At 42.0% G+C, this 18634-nt stretch overlaps 1 protein-coding gene across 1 annotated transcript in view; it reads right to left on the minus strand.

Moving 5' to 3' along the window:
- The window catches only part of PTER (phosphotriesterase related), a 75322-nt gene that overhangs the window by 30759 nt on the left and 25929 nt on the right, over positions 1–18634 (minus strand). Inside the window, exon 2 of the mRNA XM_005880960.2 lies at positions 1790–2260. Within this exon, the coding sequence (XP_005881022.1) occupies positions 1790–2221 (432 nt within the window). The 5' untranslated portion in view covers positions 2222–2260. The remainder of the gene's footprint in view (positions 1–1789; positions 2261–18634) is intronic.

The raw sequence follows: 18634 nt of genomic DNA on the forward strand, positions 1-18634 counted from the left end.
ATAAGGCTGGCAGGGGAGTGGTTAGGGGGTGATCAGGCTGGTGGGCAGAAGCAGTTAGGGGCAATCAGGCAGGCAAGCATTTGGGAACCAGCAGTGCCAGATTGTGAGAGGGATGTCCGACTGCCGGTTTAGCCCGATCCCTAAACCGGCAGTCAGACATCCCCCAAGGGGTCCCAGATTGGAGAGGGTGCAGGCTGGGCTGAGGGACACCCCCACCCCCCTGCATGAATTTCATGCACCGGGCCTCTAGTTTAGACATAAAAAGACTACTCTTGGATCTACATCAACTGTATCAAGTAATTCTTTAATTCCCCCTTATTTATGCATTCTTTTACCATAAAAAATTCACAGCACGCAATACTGATATTGCATTTTTTTGGTCAGATCTACAATTACTGCTGAGAGTAGTTGGAAGACTGTTTATAGTTGACACCATGATAGACTTCAAATAATGTAAATATATATAAAGGGAAAGGCTTGATTGGAAAGTAATGCAGATAAAGATTTGAAAAACAAAGTATTTTAAAGATTAACTGAGGCTTTGTAAAAACTGCAACTGACATGCTAAGCCTGTCAAGCAGGCAATGAAAGATAGATAAATATATACATGTATGTATAAACACCTACATGGATGTCTAGAAAGAGAGCACATACACATGCCCCAAAGTTTTGCTGATTATTTGTTCTTTTAGACCCTGAAAGATTTCGTTTCTTATACTCATTCTTGCTTAAGAGCTTATGGCAACAACAGGGGAATGGATTTTCTTCCACCCCTCCTGTTTTATAAAAGGAGAAGGAAACATATTCCCAAATGTGCCAAGTCTCTGCCTGCCAAGTTTCACCCTACAGTGAATTTTTATGGCTGGTTATTATAAAACCCAGCAACAAAATTGAGGTTGCATAACTGAAGCTTATCATGAAAAACTGAGGTTTACAAACAGACCGGGATGCCACTACTGAGGTACACGGATCTAAGTATTAACACGTTGGGCTTTGCAGTGACCAGTGCATTAAGATCTCCTTCCTCAATGCTTTTTTGCCGGAGACCAATTCCAGCATGTCATAATTTCAAGAGTTTCATCAAAAGGTTAATGAGACTTGGGGACTGAACAGGATTGAGTCACACATGTAGTCACCTGTTGGGAATGGCTGAAGGCATTTCCCCAAACCTGAATAGGATACATTAAACTGATTGCTGGCTGCCAGACAGCTAAAAGGCATCTTAATCTACATATTATTGCCTCCTACTGGCCAAATACCTGAACAGTGTAGGCTAATTCCCCCATTCTGACAATGGACTCTGTACTAAACCCTGACCCTTTGAAGTGTATATCTCTGCCTCGCCTCAGGACAAATTGTGTTAATAAAAAGCATGGGGTCCCGGGGACAGGGAGAACCTAAGACCTTAGACTTAGGATCTTGGATCTTAGCTCCTTTAGCTAAGCTCCTCTGACCCTCAATGCCTTTCAAAATTATATCTCGTCTCCGGACTCTTTATTAGTCTCTGGATTCCTATTAAATCTACGCACAGCCTTCTCCAGATTCCTGAACCCTTCTTGATGCTGGGACAAGAACCCCAGCACTTTTTCTTTATGGAATGAAATGTTTCTCATTTGGGTCTCAATTGGAAGATGTCCTTGCTATCTAGCAAATTTCTGTAGAATGCTCAGCTACCTGTGAGCCAATGACATTTCCAAATGTAGATGACATGTGGAGATAATCCAACATCTGAATTCTGGCTATTCGGAATGTCTATGCAAATACTGTCAAAGAACTTAGGGCTTCCTACCTGCTCCACGGACATGGCTCTGGTCTCTGAAGAGTGAGTTGCATCCACATAAAACCCAGCGCCTGCTACGATGTGGACACCCGTCTCCTCTGCGAGCCACTTCAAAGTCTGCACGTCCCGGCAAATCCCTGTGGTCGTGTTCTCCACCATGGCCCCTCCACCGCTGGCTTTAAAATACAACAATTCTTCTTTGATGGCTTCCGTCTCCTGATTCAACCGAAGATTCTCTTTATGGGAATAAGGGTTTTTCCGAATCCAAAACAAATTTTTCATTATAATAGGTTCCTTAGAGATAGCTTCGTGAGGTGGAGGAGGTGGGCAGTAACAGCAGTCAAAGGTCATTGTCAAATGCTCATGGGTCAGGGTGCGGCCCAGTTTGCTTGGCTCCAGTAGTCCCAAAACAGTTTGGACTTTGCCACTTAAAGAAGACATTTCTGAGGGTACCCGGAGATGCTCTAAAAGGAGTATTTTCTGGAAAAAAAGGAAACTATAGTCAGAAAATTTAACACATACATAAATTCTTTCCATAGGGGACGGGAGGCTGTGAATGTATAACCCGTGTAAGAAAGAAATCAGTGAAACTAGAAATACGATCTCACTTATCATCCTGCCGCAGTCCGGGTCTGTCCCTGTAAATTGCGGAGCTCACTGCAGCGCTCAGTGACACGCATGGTGGTAAATGTCCCGACCACCTCCACTGGGACTCCTCTGCCTGATTAAATCCCAGCCTCATCTACTGGAAATATTTCTTGATATTCAATTCATATTTTTCTTTTGCTTAATTTTATCTCATTAGTCATAGCTATGCTTCCCTGGATAATGCAACAATAATCTCCATTTAAAAAACCTTTATAATCAATAACATATCAAAACCAGCCATCATGCATCAGAACTGTTTCATTTGTCATTTTCCAGCTAAATTAAATATACTGGGGCTACTGGTGATTCCATTATTCATTTACTGTCCAAAGGAACAAACTTTTGTTGAAGGTCCACCATGTGCCAGAAATTGAAGCTAGAAAGAGGAAAAAGACAAAATATCTGACCTTGATGATTTCCCAGATTATTCCCCAAAAGACAACTCAGGGAGGAGGAGGGGGGGGACCCCTAGGTTTAACAATGGAAAAACAAACAAACCTCTTCACTCTTGATGTTTTATTTTATCTGTGGTACATAGAAACACACTTTGAAAATAAAGCTAAAAATCCTAGTCATAATGAAAGCACCTATGATTTATTGAAACTGAAATCTGCTCTCTCTAGAAAGAGTAAGTACCTCTTCATTTATCCTCTATTTACTTTAGTTTGTAACACAAGTTAAGTTTTCACCAAGTTTCTATCAGTAACAGCAAGAACCCCAACTGCAGCACTTCCATTTAAAAGCACCTTTCTGAAACGAAGGGATTTCACTCTGAAAGAAGCAGGGGCTACTGAAAGTGGTGGCCAAGAGCAAACCCAGTGTTCCCTCCACACACAGCACCAACCAGACACAACAGAGGACAGTGAAAAAACTGACTGGGAACTGCGGGAAAGTGCCTTTGGAAGCTCTCAAATTGTTCTTTTAGAAGACATTCTGAAATCACTTTCCCGCACATCCTTCTGAGGACCTTCTCTGACTTTCTGAGCATCAGTTTTCTCATCTGTGAATCAGAATAACAATGCGCATTTCATAGGCTTTCATAAGAATTAAATTAGATACCATAGACCAGTGGTCAGCAAACTCATTAGTCAACAGAGCCAAATATCAACAGTACAATTGAAATTTCTTTTGAGAGCCAAATTTTTTAAACTTAAACTATATAGGTAGGTACATTGTTATTAACTTAATTAGGGTACTCCTAAACTGGCCTTTGCTAAAAATGTCCTCAATCTGAGGGGTCGACCTCAGCAAACTTACCCCCACTTCTTCTAACGCCACTTCTTCAAAATAGACTCGCCCAGGCCGAAAACCGACTTCTGCACATGGGCCATGAAGTTTCAATCACATATTAGCTCTTCATTCCATAAAGAAAAAGTGGTATTTTGTGGAAGAGCCACACTCAAGGGGCCAAAGAGCAGCATGTGGCTCGTGAGCCGTGGTTTGCTGACTACTGCCATAGACAGAAAGACATGCAAAAGTGCATAGCACACATTGGATAAATAGTAGCTCTGTTTTGCTAGTTCAAAGAACAATTATGTGTGTCTAGGTTATTTCTTTTCAGAGGGAGTGATTGATTAGAGAGGCGATCATTTGGGGGAGCAATGGGTACAGGACAAATTTGTAATGGGCACAGTGCATATGAAAGGGCAGAGCAGGACTGACTCCATTTTGTACTGTGCCCTCCATCTTGTGTAGCCTTGTCCCCGACATGACCCCTTCTCCAAGAAAAATCACAGAATGTGTCAGTTACCCAGCCCACCCTTAAATCAGCCAATGGGAATGCACAGGGAGATAACCTAAGGCCAAAAGAATGCTAACTGCATCCCATCTTTGTGTAACTAGAACAGCCGTGGGCAAACTACGGCCGCAGGCCGGATCCGCGCGTTTGAAATGAATAAAACTAAAAAAAAAAAAAAGACCTTACCCTTTTATGTAATGATGTTTACTTTGAATTTATATTAGTTCACACAAACACTCCATCCATGCTTTTGTTCCGGCCCTCTGGTCCAGTTTAAGAACCCATTGTGGCCCTCGAGTCAAAAAGTTTGCCCACCCCTGAACTAGACCCTAGCCCTCACCCAATTTGTGTAACTGGACCCTAGCCCTCACCTAACCAATTGGAATCAGCCAATTCAGTGGTCCAAGCATCACCCCATCACCTGACCCCAAGCCCTATAGACTTGCTATACTTCTGGGACTCGGGGCTCTTTGCCAAGCCACTGCAATTATCTGAAACCCAGGTGTTTGATACATATTGACCCACAATGTGTAAATGATTGATTGAGACCATTTAACAGAGAACTTTAGAGCTTGGGGCTAGCATGGACATTTGTTTTTGGTTGATAATGGTCTTCAGCAAGACACACTCCCAATATCTAAATAATTTTCATGGTGATGAAACAGGAATTTTAGGGGAACATAGGCAGGTTTAGGGACTTTTTAGAATAGGGGTCCATGCAAAAAAAAATAGGGCTATAGACCGGGAGAAGGTACATCTCCATAACACATGGAAGCCAGGGGCGGTTACATTTCCATAAGATAAGGGAGCAGCTACAGGTATATTTCCATAAGACAAGGGAATTGGAAGTAGCCAAAAAAGGTCTATATTTACAAAATAAAGAAGAAGGAAGAAAGCCCAGAAGGAATAAGAGGACAATGACGGAGGAGAGCCTCAGGAGTTACTATAGAAACCAATTCGAAAGGGAATATTGACCAATCAGAAGGGATATCAGGGCACAGGAACTTTATAAACCATGGAAACTCAGTGGGACCCGTTCCCTCTCCCTACTTGGGAGTCTGTACTCTTCTTTAATAAATTTCCACCTTTGCTATACCACCTTCTGTCCGTGGATTCATTCTTCGACTTCAGCGGACAAAGAATCCGGGTTCCAGTCCAAAAATTCCCTATCAGTGATCAGGATGAAAGAGGACAGTATCTGTTTAGAGAACTACTATGTAGCTGCCAGTCACTTCACAGGGCATAGTTTTCATTGATGATGTCGAGGAACTCTCTGTTCAATACTGCCTATTCCCTGTTCCTGAGAGCAAAGTCTGCATAGCTAGTTCCTTCAGTTGATGAAACCACAGTACAATTAATAATCAACTCACTCTTCTATGAGAGTTCATTTGCTCTTTCCTTCCTTTTGGCTAACGTTCTTGCACATGTGCTCCTAGAGAGGGTCACTGGGGGGCTGAAACTTGAAAAAATTGATAATACACCATCATTTTTCCTAGAAGAGTACCAAACTGCATATTCAATTGATAGAAATTTGAAAGAGCAAGGTTGGTAAGTTTTAAGCTCACAAGCTGTGAGTCTTTGTGGAAAAAACACACAAAAAAACACCTTCAGAAAGGTCATCTCTTCTGGGAATTTCCTGCAAATGCTCTCGGGCAGGATGAGCTGTTGCTCTATGATAAGACACAATGTGTACAGAACAAGCCGTAGCCACCAGGCTCTAAGCTGGACTGTGTCTTTTAGTTGGATAAGATAGAACTCACGGTCACTGTGCAGCGAGGGAGCTGTCTTCCCACCACAGCCAGCCTGGGAGTGGCGCTCTTCTCAGTGCACAGGCCAAGCTGTTAGCGACCTGCCTCCTTAGAGATGAGAGTTCACAGACAAGGAGGGCAGTACTGGGCAACGAGAGCTGCAGAACACAACTGCACAGACAGGAGTGAATCCCACCCCCCAACCCCCTTCTAATTCTAGGGGGTGTAGACTTGTTATGGGTGGGGCGCTCTCTGTGTCCCCACCTGTTGCCGGTGGAAGGGGCTTCTTGTGATGTCACAAGTAATTTTCTAAGACTTGTATGGGAGAATGAATGATATTTATTTGCATGGAATCAAACCCCTGCATTTCCAAGGCCCCCCTCCCTCTGTCCTAGCATGGAAGAAGTCCAGCTATGTCTTCATCAGAGCTAGGATTAAAGTTACTGCCCCGAGTCTCCATTCAAAATTGGCACATTCCAGTCCAGCATGTGGCTAGACCAGCTTGTGTTCCCAGCTGCAGTCCCTTGCGGGTGGGGTCTGCATGCGGCTTCTAGGGCCACATGGCTATGGAGGGAGCATAGCTGAGTGCAAGAAAGCAGGAGCAAAGCCAGAGGAACAACAGAGAGAGAACTCCTTTGTCTGGGGATTATGTATTCCCCAATTTTTGTGGGCTTGCATTCGCTTCACCCCTCTAGCCAATGATCTTTGTTCCCAGGTTAGACTAACAGGCAATCACCTTCCCTATATCACCAGACTTCATTGCTCACGCACCCATTTCCCCCTTTGTTCTAACCCTTTCCGCAGTGATTTGCAGGGAATGGACTGCCGGTTCCCTGGGGAGTATAAAGTTGCAGCTTCCTGGTGAAGCTGCCCAGATGACCATGGTTATAATGTCAGCCTCTCTTTGCTCCTTCCTACTATAAATACATAGCTAATTACAACAGTAAAAGAATTAAAAAAAAAACATAGACCATTAAAAAAAAGAGAGCAAAAAAAGAATAGAATCAGAAAACAGCACTGAACTGAAAACCAGAGACAATATGTAGGCTTTGTCATTTTTAAAAATACGTGCATGAATTAACTTTTATAAACTATGGAAATTTGCCAAGTTGTTGGAGATTTGTTGGTGGGTGGATAGTCTGGAGGTGACTTAGTTTCACTGAGATTTCATCCTGGTAATTATGCTTACAATTTTTATTTCTACTTGGGTCGAATATCCATGTCGATTACATTTCACATTTCAGAGGCTAGGACTTCCTGAATATCTTTCATATGAATGAGTGGAATTCATGGACATCTGCTCTTTTCCCGCCCCTGCCTCTGCTGCATCCAGTCCCAGACCTGGTTAAAGGATCCTGCTTTACAGTTTTAAATGCGAAGGTCAAATTGGCAAGTTGATGTTTGGTGAATTGGTTTTGTTGCCAGACTAAAGGGGTCCAGTTACCTGAGTGAATCAAAGCCCAGTAAGACATGAACAGGAGGCTGCAGCAGAGAAAGCCAGGGTTTATTTTAGGAAGGGCCCACAGGTGGAGACTCAGTTGAGCTCATGCTCACGACCTGGCTCCCCAATGGCTTCCAGGGAACGGGTTATACAGAGGAAAATCATTAGTCATGGTGCCTAGGGAGTCGGGGTCGCAATCAGCGTGGTGGTCTCTACTGATTGGGTGGCCCTAGGATCAGTGCATCTGGCGCTGGGGTCAGCCATGGCATTGTTTGTCTGGTTTCACAGCTTTTCTGGGCCTGAAGCTGAAACCAACTGAGGACTAGATGTTATCCCTACTTTGACCAATACTCTGTCTCTGAGGTCAACAGACCTGAGATTTTGTTCCTAAGATTATTTAATGCTGATCAGAACCTCATTGTCCTGAGGGCTTAATGCTTTAGGCAGTGGTCCTGCAAGAGAGAAGAAGGCAGGTGAGCCAGGGTGCTGGATGGAACCAGTTTGAACAAAAGGAAAGAAAGGAGCAAAGGTCGTATCTATACTAATAAAGAGCTAATATGCTAATGGTCAATACGCCGTAATGGGTAACAACCAGATCATTAGCATATTAGCTGGGGTGGAAGTGGGGAGGTGCTCGGAAGAGCAGAACCATCCCGAGCCGGGAAGGGCAGGGGTGAGAGCATATAGCGCCCCCCTCACCAGTCCTTCGCCACCCATTGCTCGCACTCTGAGTGCCCAGCAGCCCACTTGCCAGGGGAAGGAGCACAGTGCAGCAGGTAGGAGGCTTCCACTCTCTCCTCTGGCGCCATGACGGAGCTGAGCTGCTGTGTTGCTCCCGAGATGGGGTGGAAGCAGGGTGGTGCCCAGAGAAGGTGGGACCAGCCCTAAGAGACTCAAGGGACTGAGGGCGGGGCTTGAAGCGGCCAGAGACGGCCAGAGGGTTTGGGGGCTGGGCCAGGCACGCTAGAGCTCTGCGTGGAGAAGTTCGGGTGTCAAGGCAGGGTGGCGTCACACGATTTCAAATCGTGCGCTGGGCTCCTAGTTAAAGAAATAAAGGTTCTATGTGGCTACAATTTTCACTTCCCTAACAACTGTGCAAGCTTGAATCCCCATAATAAATCCCTCAATCCATTTCACTTATCCTTGCTTTCCTTCCCTGGTCAAACCCTAACTGATTTTTAAAAATGGAAGGCATTCCAGAGTTTTATGCAGGAGAAGGCATGAAATGAATAATCTGGCAGCCATGTAGAGAACGGGTGGAAGGTGGCTCAGTGGGTGTTGCTAGGATGTGGAATGAATTAGGTGGTGGCTTGGTCTGAGATGACATCAGTGCAGATGGTGAGAAAGCAGAAGCAGGAAGAGCTACAGCAGATGGAAGTTTCTAACTAGACTTGCTGGTGCTACAAAAGTTCTCCCAAATAAATGGACTCCTATGAAAAAAGTGCAGGCTGGTGCAAATCTGTGGGCCCTTCTGGTTTTTGTTTGTTTGTTTGTTTTTTGTGGGTTACATCACGCAGAGTGGCTACTCTATGAACACCGCACTTAAAGCTGACATTTGATTTATAACCAAAATATTTTTAAAACCACACAATATTTTTTAAAGCTTTTTTGAGTACATGATGTGCAGGTTCAACGTGACATATCTTCTCTCAAACAGAATTGGTCTGGTGGTTGAACAATGGTGACACAAGGATTTCTTCCTCACATACATCACCACACGGCCACTTGCCCAGGTATTTATGGCAAATGGCTCTACTGCATGGAGATCTATAACTTTTCATATTAAACATTGTCAAAAAATCAATAACCATGCCTGAATAAAGAGAAATAAATCCAACCGCTTTAGTACAGAGAACAATGATGGGACCCAGCAAGTTCCTCAAACAAAACAAAGCCACTGATAGATACAAATGAGCGGCTTGTGTCTTCTTTCAGAGGAAAGGAGTGGGTTCATTCCCAAGCTTTTTTTTTTTCCTATTTGACTAAGGAAGTAGAAGAGGAAACCTAGACATATTTCCAAATTCCAGATAACAAACATGAAGATGGTGGCAGAGACATACCCAGGAAGTGACACTCCTGGACAAGGGCATTCAGAGGGGCCCTGCCCTGCACTCCTTGATGTGAACAGTCAGTGGAGATTACTAAATCCAGAAATCCCATCGAGCTACTCAATAGAAGGCATCAGTCTTGTGGCTTAATTGACTCTTTAGTCAAAAGCATGTCGACTGGCCAGCCCTGTGAGTCACACACACTTTGACTTTGGTAAAAGTACTATAGTCATGTGACACATAACAACGTTTCGGTCAACAATGGACTACATATTCCACAAGGTTATAATGGAGGTGAACAATTCCTATTGCCTAGTGATGGCATAGCTATCCTAACATAGTAGCACAACACGTTATTCACGTGTTTGTGGTGATGCTATTGTAAACAAGCCCACCACACTGCCAGTTGTATAAAAGTACAGCACATACAATTATCTTCAGTACATAATACTTGATAATGATAATAAATGACTATGCTTCTGGTTTATGTATTTGCCATCCCCTACTTTTAACCATTAGTTTAGAGTCTACTATTTCTACTTATCCAAAAAAAGTTTGCTATGACACAACACGTTGTGTTAGCTGGCAGCAGCCTCATACATCTTGTGTTTACCGTGTTTCTTGATTGCATCATTTTCTCTTGTGCTTGATTTTATTTCAAAATGTTTTGTACAGTAACATACTATACAGGCTTGTAGGCTAGGAGCAATAGGCTTGACCATAGGCCTGGGCGTGTAGTAGGCTTTACCATCTAGGTTTCTGTAAGTGCACTCGATAATGTCCCCACGAAAAAAATCACCTAGCGACACATTTCTCAGAATATATCTTTGTCGTTAAGTGGTTCGTGACTGTACTGGCTTCTTGAATTTGTCATCTGTTTAGTCAACAAACTGAAAGTGTTTTCTCCTTAATAAAAGAAATGGTGTGAGGGAGGAGGAGGGGAGGAGGAAGAAGAGTGGACAAAGGGAGCACTGCTCACTGCCTATCACAGTAACGCCCCGGAGCTGGGAGGAGAGCAGCGCTGCCAGAGCCCTGCCTGCAGAGCTGACCTTTATGTTCGTCTCCATTTAGAAAACAGCACGTCGCAGCTGTCCTCATTCTCACAGGGTTCCACACTCAGTGCTGTGAGAACATTTCATGTAAATTTCTTGATTTTGCTACTCACATAGGATCCTGGGAGTGAAACATCACACCAAGTGATTCAATACAACAGTTACAACTTCTTTTTCTCCATGAAGAACGCTTCACATAAGAAGTTAGTTTTCAGCTTTTTATAGAAGAAATTTTCTCTTCCATGGGTTCCTAGCAATGGGCTGTCTCCTATTTTGAGCAAACTGCACAGCTGGTCCTTAACTGTATTTAGCAATTAAATGCTTAAAATTTGTGTTTTAATTCCTGGCAAATCACAAATTACTGTTTTAAACACATAAATTATCTGTATTCCTCACACAATTTCATTTGAAAGGCTATTCTTAATGTGGCTTTGTGTAGTTGAAAGAACTAGATTCAGAGTCAGAGCTCTTGGCTCTTCCACTAAATAGCTGTGTGACTTTGGCAAGTTACTTAACCACTCTGAGTCTGATTTCCCATTTTGTGAAATGAAGGGATTAGACCAGATTACCTCCATACTTCTGTGATATCCTTTAACCTGAAAGGGATAGTATTGACTTTCTATAGATCATTTACTATCAAGGAAGGCTGTACTTTAAGTAATTTTTAAAAATGTTTATTTTACATACATGTGCCTGCGTACATATCCATGTAATGAGAGAGAATGAGTGAATTTTATTCATTAACTATCAGCCGCATTCATTAATTATCAATGAAGGCTGCACTTTAAGAATGTTTTTTAGCCCTAACCGGTTTGGCTCAGTGGATAGAGCGTCAGCCTGCGGACTCAAGGGTCCCAGGTTCGATTCCGGTCAAGGGCATGTACCTTGGTTGCAGCACATCCCCAGAAGGAAGTGTGCAGGAGGCAGCTGATCGATGTTTCTAACTTTCTATCCCTCTCCCTTCCTCTCTGTAAAAAATCAATAAAATATATTAAAAAAAAAGAATGTTTTTTAAATGTATATTTTATATGCATGTGGATGCATACATACATGTACATGGAGAGATAGACACTGAGACAGAGAGATTATATGAGTGAACTTAAGTTTTTTTTATTTTATTTTTTTTTGCTAAAAGTATTACAAAGGGTATTACATATGTGTCCTTTTTTTCCCCCCGCCCTTGACAATCCCCTGTCCTCCCTTACCCCCCAGTGTCTTATGTCCATTAGTTATGCTTATATGCATGCATACAAGTCCTTCGGTTGATCTCTTACTCCCCTCCCTCCTGCCCCCCAACCCTCCCTGGCCTTCCCACTGCAGTTTGACAATCAGTTTGAGGCAGCTCTGCCTCTGTATCTATTATTTGAACTTAAGTTTTAGATCCTTGTAAGTTTATAAGAAAACTCTAAGAGGGATAGGTAACCCTGAACTTGGAGTCCTGACTCCAAAGTTTCCTAGCTGTGTGACTGTAGAAAACTTAAAAGCTTAGGATGAATTAGTTTTCTTATTTGAAAACTAGAATAATACCTACTGCATGAGATTTGGAATGAAGAACAAATAAGATTATATGTAAAAGCACAACCTAAATTATAAATGTTCAGAATTACTACACTCCAAACTTTGAATTATTTCCCCAATATTTGCTGAGTATCCTTAGGCAAATGAACCTAAACTTGTTCTTAAAAAACACTACCAATAAAGAGGGTGAAGTTTCTTAATCAAACTGAGGTTCTAATTTTGCTTATAAATGAAGGCCTTCACTGAAGGCCTGTGGTTGTTAAAAGCAGATTGACTATTGAGATTGACATCAGAACTCATTAGGCTTTTGTCCATGACCCACCAAAGTGATTAAAGCTATCGGAGGTCCTCAGTATCCGTGATAATTGATACTGGAAATGCCTGTTTAAATGGATGCACTTAATACAGTGTGTTAGCTGGTCTCCATGGATGGCTTTCAGTGAACCCTACCTTCCAATATTCAAATCTTCATGCAGCTCCCTTCCACACTGAACCTGAGCTGGCCTGCGACTCGCTTCAACCAATAGAATGTGGCAGAAGTGACGCTCTATGTCAGTTTGGGACACAAATCTTTGGAAGTAGTTTTTGCTTTTGTGCTTTGGGGAGCCTTGAGCTGCAATGTAGGAAGTCTAGATATCCTCCCATAAGGAAAAGGAGAGACTCCGAAATGACATGGGGGGGGGGGGGGGGAAAAGAGAGAGAGAGAGAGAGAGAGAGAGAAAGAGAGAGAGAGAGAGAGAAAGCGCTCCCAGTCACCCCCAGGGTCCCCACTGAGCTCAGCCTGTGGCCGGCTCTGTGAAGGTATCAGAAAAGTGAGTGAATTATCTTGAACATTCTAATGCAGCCAACATTTCACATGACTGCAGGCTCAGTTGCAGCCAACCTAGCAGAGTCTGGCTAACCCACAGAATTATGGGAGACAAGAATAAAATAGTTATTGTTTGAAACTAGTGTTTTGGGGATGGTCTGTTACACAGTAAGAGACAAACATTAAATAATTAGTCACATTTTAAGGATTTGATTAAGATTTCAAATTAGAAAAATAAGATAAATATAATAAAAATAAGTCATAATTATAAATATGTCCTGATTGTGAGAACAAAGAATTAATTAAATGTTGGATTTCGGGGGGACAAAATTATAAGATATGATATCCTTCACTTGGCTTTTACACCTCAGCTTTGAAAAATGTTATTGAAAAAATATTTCTGAAGACTTTATTGTTTTTGTGTTGTTGTTTTTTTTATCAAGGTCCTCTATTAACCACTTGTCAAGCAACTTACTCTCTTTGGAGGCACATATCCTGATACTTTCCATGCCAGTGTCTCTCTCTTGCTGTCACATCCTCATGGGGCTTTCTGTGTGTTTCCGCATTTCTCAGATATCACTTCCATCAACTTCATGACAAACTGCATCTTTTTAAAAAGCCTTCAATTTTACTTTGCAATCTGTTTGCATTATATTACTTCATATTTACGAATATCTACAGTATTTGGCCAGAGCTGAAGAAAAGGATGCTGAGATGCTAAGCGGGAACAGAAATTAGCATTTAGGAAATAGGAATGCTTGCATGGGAATTCACTTTTGAATGGTCAGTTTATTGGCGCATAGGTTTGTTTTATCTAAGCAACCTGTTAACTGGGGCTGGGGGGCACTCATATTGAAGATATCATATAACGAGGTTTAACAGTGTATCACAGCACATGCCATACAGGACCTAACTGATCTATTAGGGGATTTTTCTCTGACTATGTGGTGAGTGTGTGTGTGAAAGAGAGACAGAGAGAGACAGAGAGAGAAAGAGGAATGGGGGTCTCTCTTTTATCTCCTATGCTTATATAGTATCTAGTATTTGATTTGCATCTGTAAAACTGAACTATACTGAGTAGAGAGGAAGTATAGTTGACCCTTGAACAATGTGGGGGTGCAGACTCCCAGAGAGTTTAAAATCCACATATAAATTTTGATTCCCCAAAAACTTAATTACAGTTCTCCCATTGGTCCATGAACCCGAGATACCAAAATTCTCAATGCTCAAGTCCCTCATATAAAATGATAGAGAACAACATATACAGTCAACCCTCTGACCCTTGGATTCAACCGACCATGAATAAAATCAGTATTTTGGATCCACAGCAGGGAACACAAGGATGCAAACTGTGGGTAAGGAGGGCCAACTGTACATTTATTGAAAACAAATCCGACTATAAGTGTTTCCACACATGTCAAACCTGTGTTGTTCAAGGGTCAACTATAATTAGTTTATGCCTTAATTAAGAATGAGTAAAAGCCAAACGTTTTGTTCTAAAATGAATAAGCAAAATTTACTATAAATCTGAAATTCCAATAAGATTAAAAATTTTCTTTTTTTTGTTGCTGAAGTTTGCAAGTGAAATGAGCACATAATATGTAGAACCAGATTCCATTTCCCACTGGATTAAACTATCCTGCAAATAATTGCTTTTTATTTATTTATTTATTTATTTATTTTACATTGGTGTGTTTGTTTTTTAAAAATATATTTTTATTGATTTCAGAGAGGAAGGAATAGGGAGTGAGATATAGAAACATCCATGATGAGAGAAGAATCATGGATCGGCTGCCTCTTTCACATCCCCTACTGTGGATCGAGCCCACAACCCGGGCATGTGCCCTTGACCGGAATCGAACCTGGGACCTTTCAGTTCGCAGGCCGACGCTCTATCCACTGAGCCAACCTGGGTACGGCACTTTTTATTTTATATCCAAAGAGATATCACAGTCTAGTTGAAATTACATGTTCTTAGTAATCAATGAAGGGAGCAGTGGCTTCATACATAACATTCTCATGCCTACAAACTAAACCTGAAGTATGATGCATTTTTAAAAGTAATTTTCAGAAGATACAATATAACGGGATACTATCCAAATGCCCCAAAATTAAATAACTAAGATATTTATTTGGAATTACTGCTGTCAAATAAAACCCAAACATGAGGGATTGGGATGCATGCTTTCAGTTTTGTGTAAGAGTGCTAAGTAATAACATTTAAAATGTATAACATATTTAAGGTTACACTTTCAACACAGAATCCATCAACTAACCATTTGTAATTTTTCATGAATACACATCTAGCTTCACACTTCAGACAAAAGCTGTCCATTTAAATGGCAACTTAGTCCTAAAAGCTAACAGACGTGATCACTGTGGGTATCCAACAGAAAGTGTCACTTGGGAGACACTTAAAACTAATACAATATTGTCAATTATAGTTTTAAAAAAACCAGCTGGTCTATTGATTGGTTTGTGAAAGATAAGCAAGACCACGGAGTGTGGTGATATGATGGTCCTCCTACGCACAGTACTGGCAAAAAATGCAAATTTGCCCAACTTTTCTGAAAAGCAGTTTAACAATATGCATCTAAAGTCCGTTAATGTTACTGTGCCACTGGGAATCTGTCTTAAGGAAACATTTAGAGACATGTGAAAATTATTTATGCACAAAGATTTCATTATGGCATTACTTAGAATAGAGACCAAAATATTCTAGAATATGGGACTGTTTATATAAATGATGGAACATTATGCTAACACTCACATTATATTCTCAAAGACTACTTAATGACATAGGAAAATGCCCTTATTATAACATGTGAAAAATCAAATACAAAACTACTTAAAGCATTATAAATTTATTGAGAGTGTATGTATCTACATATAGGTAGAGCTTCAGTAGAAATACTAAACTGTTACTTGTATCTTTGGGTGGTAGAAGGACAAAATAAGTACTTTTTTTCTTCATTACAATTTAATGTATTTTTCCAGTTTTTTTTATGTTTATCTATTTAATCTATTAGTAAAAGGGGATAAAATGGGAAAAGATAAATGTTACCAATGTAAATCTATCTGATGCTTATACTAAGGTCACATCTACATATATAAAAAGCCAGGGTTTGTAACATCCAAAACGACCGCAGGACAACCAAACACCAGGTTAGGGAGCTGAGGAAAGGGGAGCTGTGGGGCCAAATGACCAAAGGACCGGTCCAGCTCTCATGGCGTGGCGAGGTGGGGCTGCAGAGGCTGAGGAGCCTCCCGGGGCGGGGCTGTTAGTGTGAAGCTTCACGAGGTGGGGGCAGCTGAGGCGGAGGAGCCTCGTGGGGCGGGGGCTGTGAGCGTGGAGGTTCACGGGACAGGGGCCACGGAGGTGGAGGAGTGACTCTGGCCCTGATTGCAGCTAGGCCTAGGGAACCCGCATGGTTTAATCGTGTGCTGGGCCTCTAGTGTAAAATAATAGAATACGGATTGTGACTCCTCCAACTAAAATACACAGGCAGGTGAGAGCTATTTTAAATTCTTCTTTATTATCACAGAATTGCTGATTTGCCAGTCATGCCCAAGATTTTACATTGTTTGTATACAAATATTTCTGATTAAATTGCATGCGTTTCCAGTGGCTGTGGTTCACTTGGATTAAATCCAAACTGTTTGACGGAGTCCTACATGGATTGCTTTAGACTCCAGTGGAGATCCTGGCGCCCAGGGAGGATTCTGGCAAAGGTTGAGCAGCCAGAGTAGTTTTTATCACAGTCAAGCCACACAAGGATCAAGATCCCCCTGTTGAACACAGTCCTGTGTGGGGTAGGCAGGCAGATGGGGATTGACAAGAAGACGTTTCATAGGAAAGTGTCAGAAATTATAAAGTACTAGAGGCCCGATGCACGAACTTTGTGCAAGAATAGGCCTTGCTTCCCCTGGCTGCCGGCACCAGCTTCCTTCTGGCACCCAGGACCCAGGCTTCATCCGGAAGGACGTTTGGTCTAATTAGCATATTATGCTTTTATTATTATAGATGAGTCATCATTTATTCATAAGTGAAAAAAGAGGGACCAAACAAAATAAATTTCATGTAAAGATAAACCATATCAGGACAAAACATAAAAAGAATCTTTTTTTTAAGGAGGGTTAACAATCTTTGACAGGTTAGCAGAAAACAATAAAATAAATGAAATAAAAACAGTTATCATAGGTTCAATAAATATTCATTGGGCCCAGTACTAGGCAGATAGAGCCTAAGGAAGATGCAAAGATAAATAAGAGAGAACTCCTACGCTCATTTCAAGGGTAGGAACCAACAACAATGCCTTTTATTCATTTACTAAGTACCATTTACTGAGTTCCTACTCTGTATCAAGTGCTACAAAAGCACTTTATCTTTCTTATCTGCTGGGTTGATATTATATGAGGAAATGGAGGCCAAGAAAAGGGAAGAAACTTGTCTAGAGTCACAGAGGTGGAGAGCTGCAATTTGAACCTGGGTCTGCTCAGGGAATGCCAAATATTGATTATGATTAGCACTTCATAGAGAGTTCTGTTGGGATCAGTCAGACAGTTTAGCCTATGATTATGACATTCGAGTCACACTGATTGGATAATTACTTCGTGCCAAGCACAGCACCTGGCAATGTCCATGTCCTCAGGTAGAGTTTAGATGTCTGCATTCTCTACTTCCTTTCTATCACTACTTCACCCAATTGCCCATGTGAAAAAAGAACCCAAATTTCATTGAAGACTCCTGCCTCACTCATAAGTACTTGATTTCTAACTCACCCAATTGCCCATGTTGTGCTAGGGGGAGGAAATAAAACATGAGAAACTTACTGAATGTGTTGGGGGGAGGAACTGCGGCCTGGAAAAAGTTACTGATTGTGTCAAGGGCAGGGACCATGGGAGAGAAAAATTGCTAATTATCTCGCTAGAAAAGCAATGTGTTATGATTGACCCCAGCCAGGTATGCCCCTGCTCGTAAATTTTATGTAAACTTTTTACCCCGCCAGTACCAGGAACGGCTAATGAACCGCTTTGTAGTTGGTTTTTTCTTTTTTTCTAACACTGTGTAGTTGGCAATAAAAGATCTTGCTGCACCCTTGGTCGGGGCCACATGCTGCAAACCTTCCCAGAGGGGGAAGGTGCGGGCTCTGGTCAGCTGGCTAGCTTAATAAAGGCTCTTAAAATTTAAATTCTGAGTCGGTGGTCTATCTCGCTGAGCCAACCCATAACAATGTGAAAAAAGAACCCAAATTTCATCGAAGACTCCTGCCTCACTCATAAGTACTTGATTTCTAAGTGGCCTAAATCCCACCACTTTCGCAGGTCTTTAATCCATGGTTTCCTCTTCCTCCTCATAACCCAGCAGTTCTCAACCTGTGGGTCGAGACCCCTTTGGGGGTCGAACGACCCTTTCACAGGGGTCGCCTAAGACCATCGGAAAACACATATATAATTACATATTGTTTTTGTGATTAATCACTATGCTTTAATTATGTTCAATTTGTAACAATGAAATTGGGGGTCACCACAACATGAGGAACTATATTAAAGGGTCGCGGCATTAGGAAGGTTGAGAACCACTGTTAGCCACTGCGTTGGTTGGAACAACCACCTCTCACAGGGATCACAGTAAGAGCTTCTAGACTTGCCCTGAGCCTTTCTGATGTGCCTTGACCACGCCTACCGAGGACTCTCTAAAACCCAGAGCTGGAAGTGTCTCTTCTGTAGCTCTGCTAACACTGAGAAGTAAATCTGAGCCTGGAGCTTGGTGTGCCCCCGGGGCCCACTCTGGGCTCTGGCGTGTTGAACTGCCCACCTGTCCTTCTCTGGACTCAACATGTCTGCACTGGT

Source organism: Myotis brandtii, unplaced genomic scaffold, assembly GCF_000412655.1.
Source record: "Myotis brandtii unplaced genomic scaffold, ASM41265v1 scaffold663, whole genome shotgun sequence".
Classification (NCBI taxonomy): domain Eukaryota; kingdom Metazoa; phylum Chordata; class Mammalia; order Chiroptera; family Vespertilionidae; genus Myotis; species Myotis brandtii.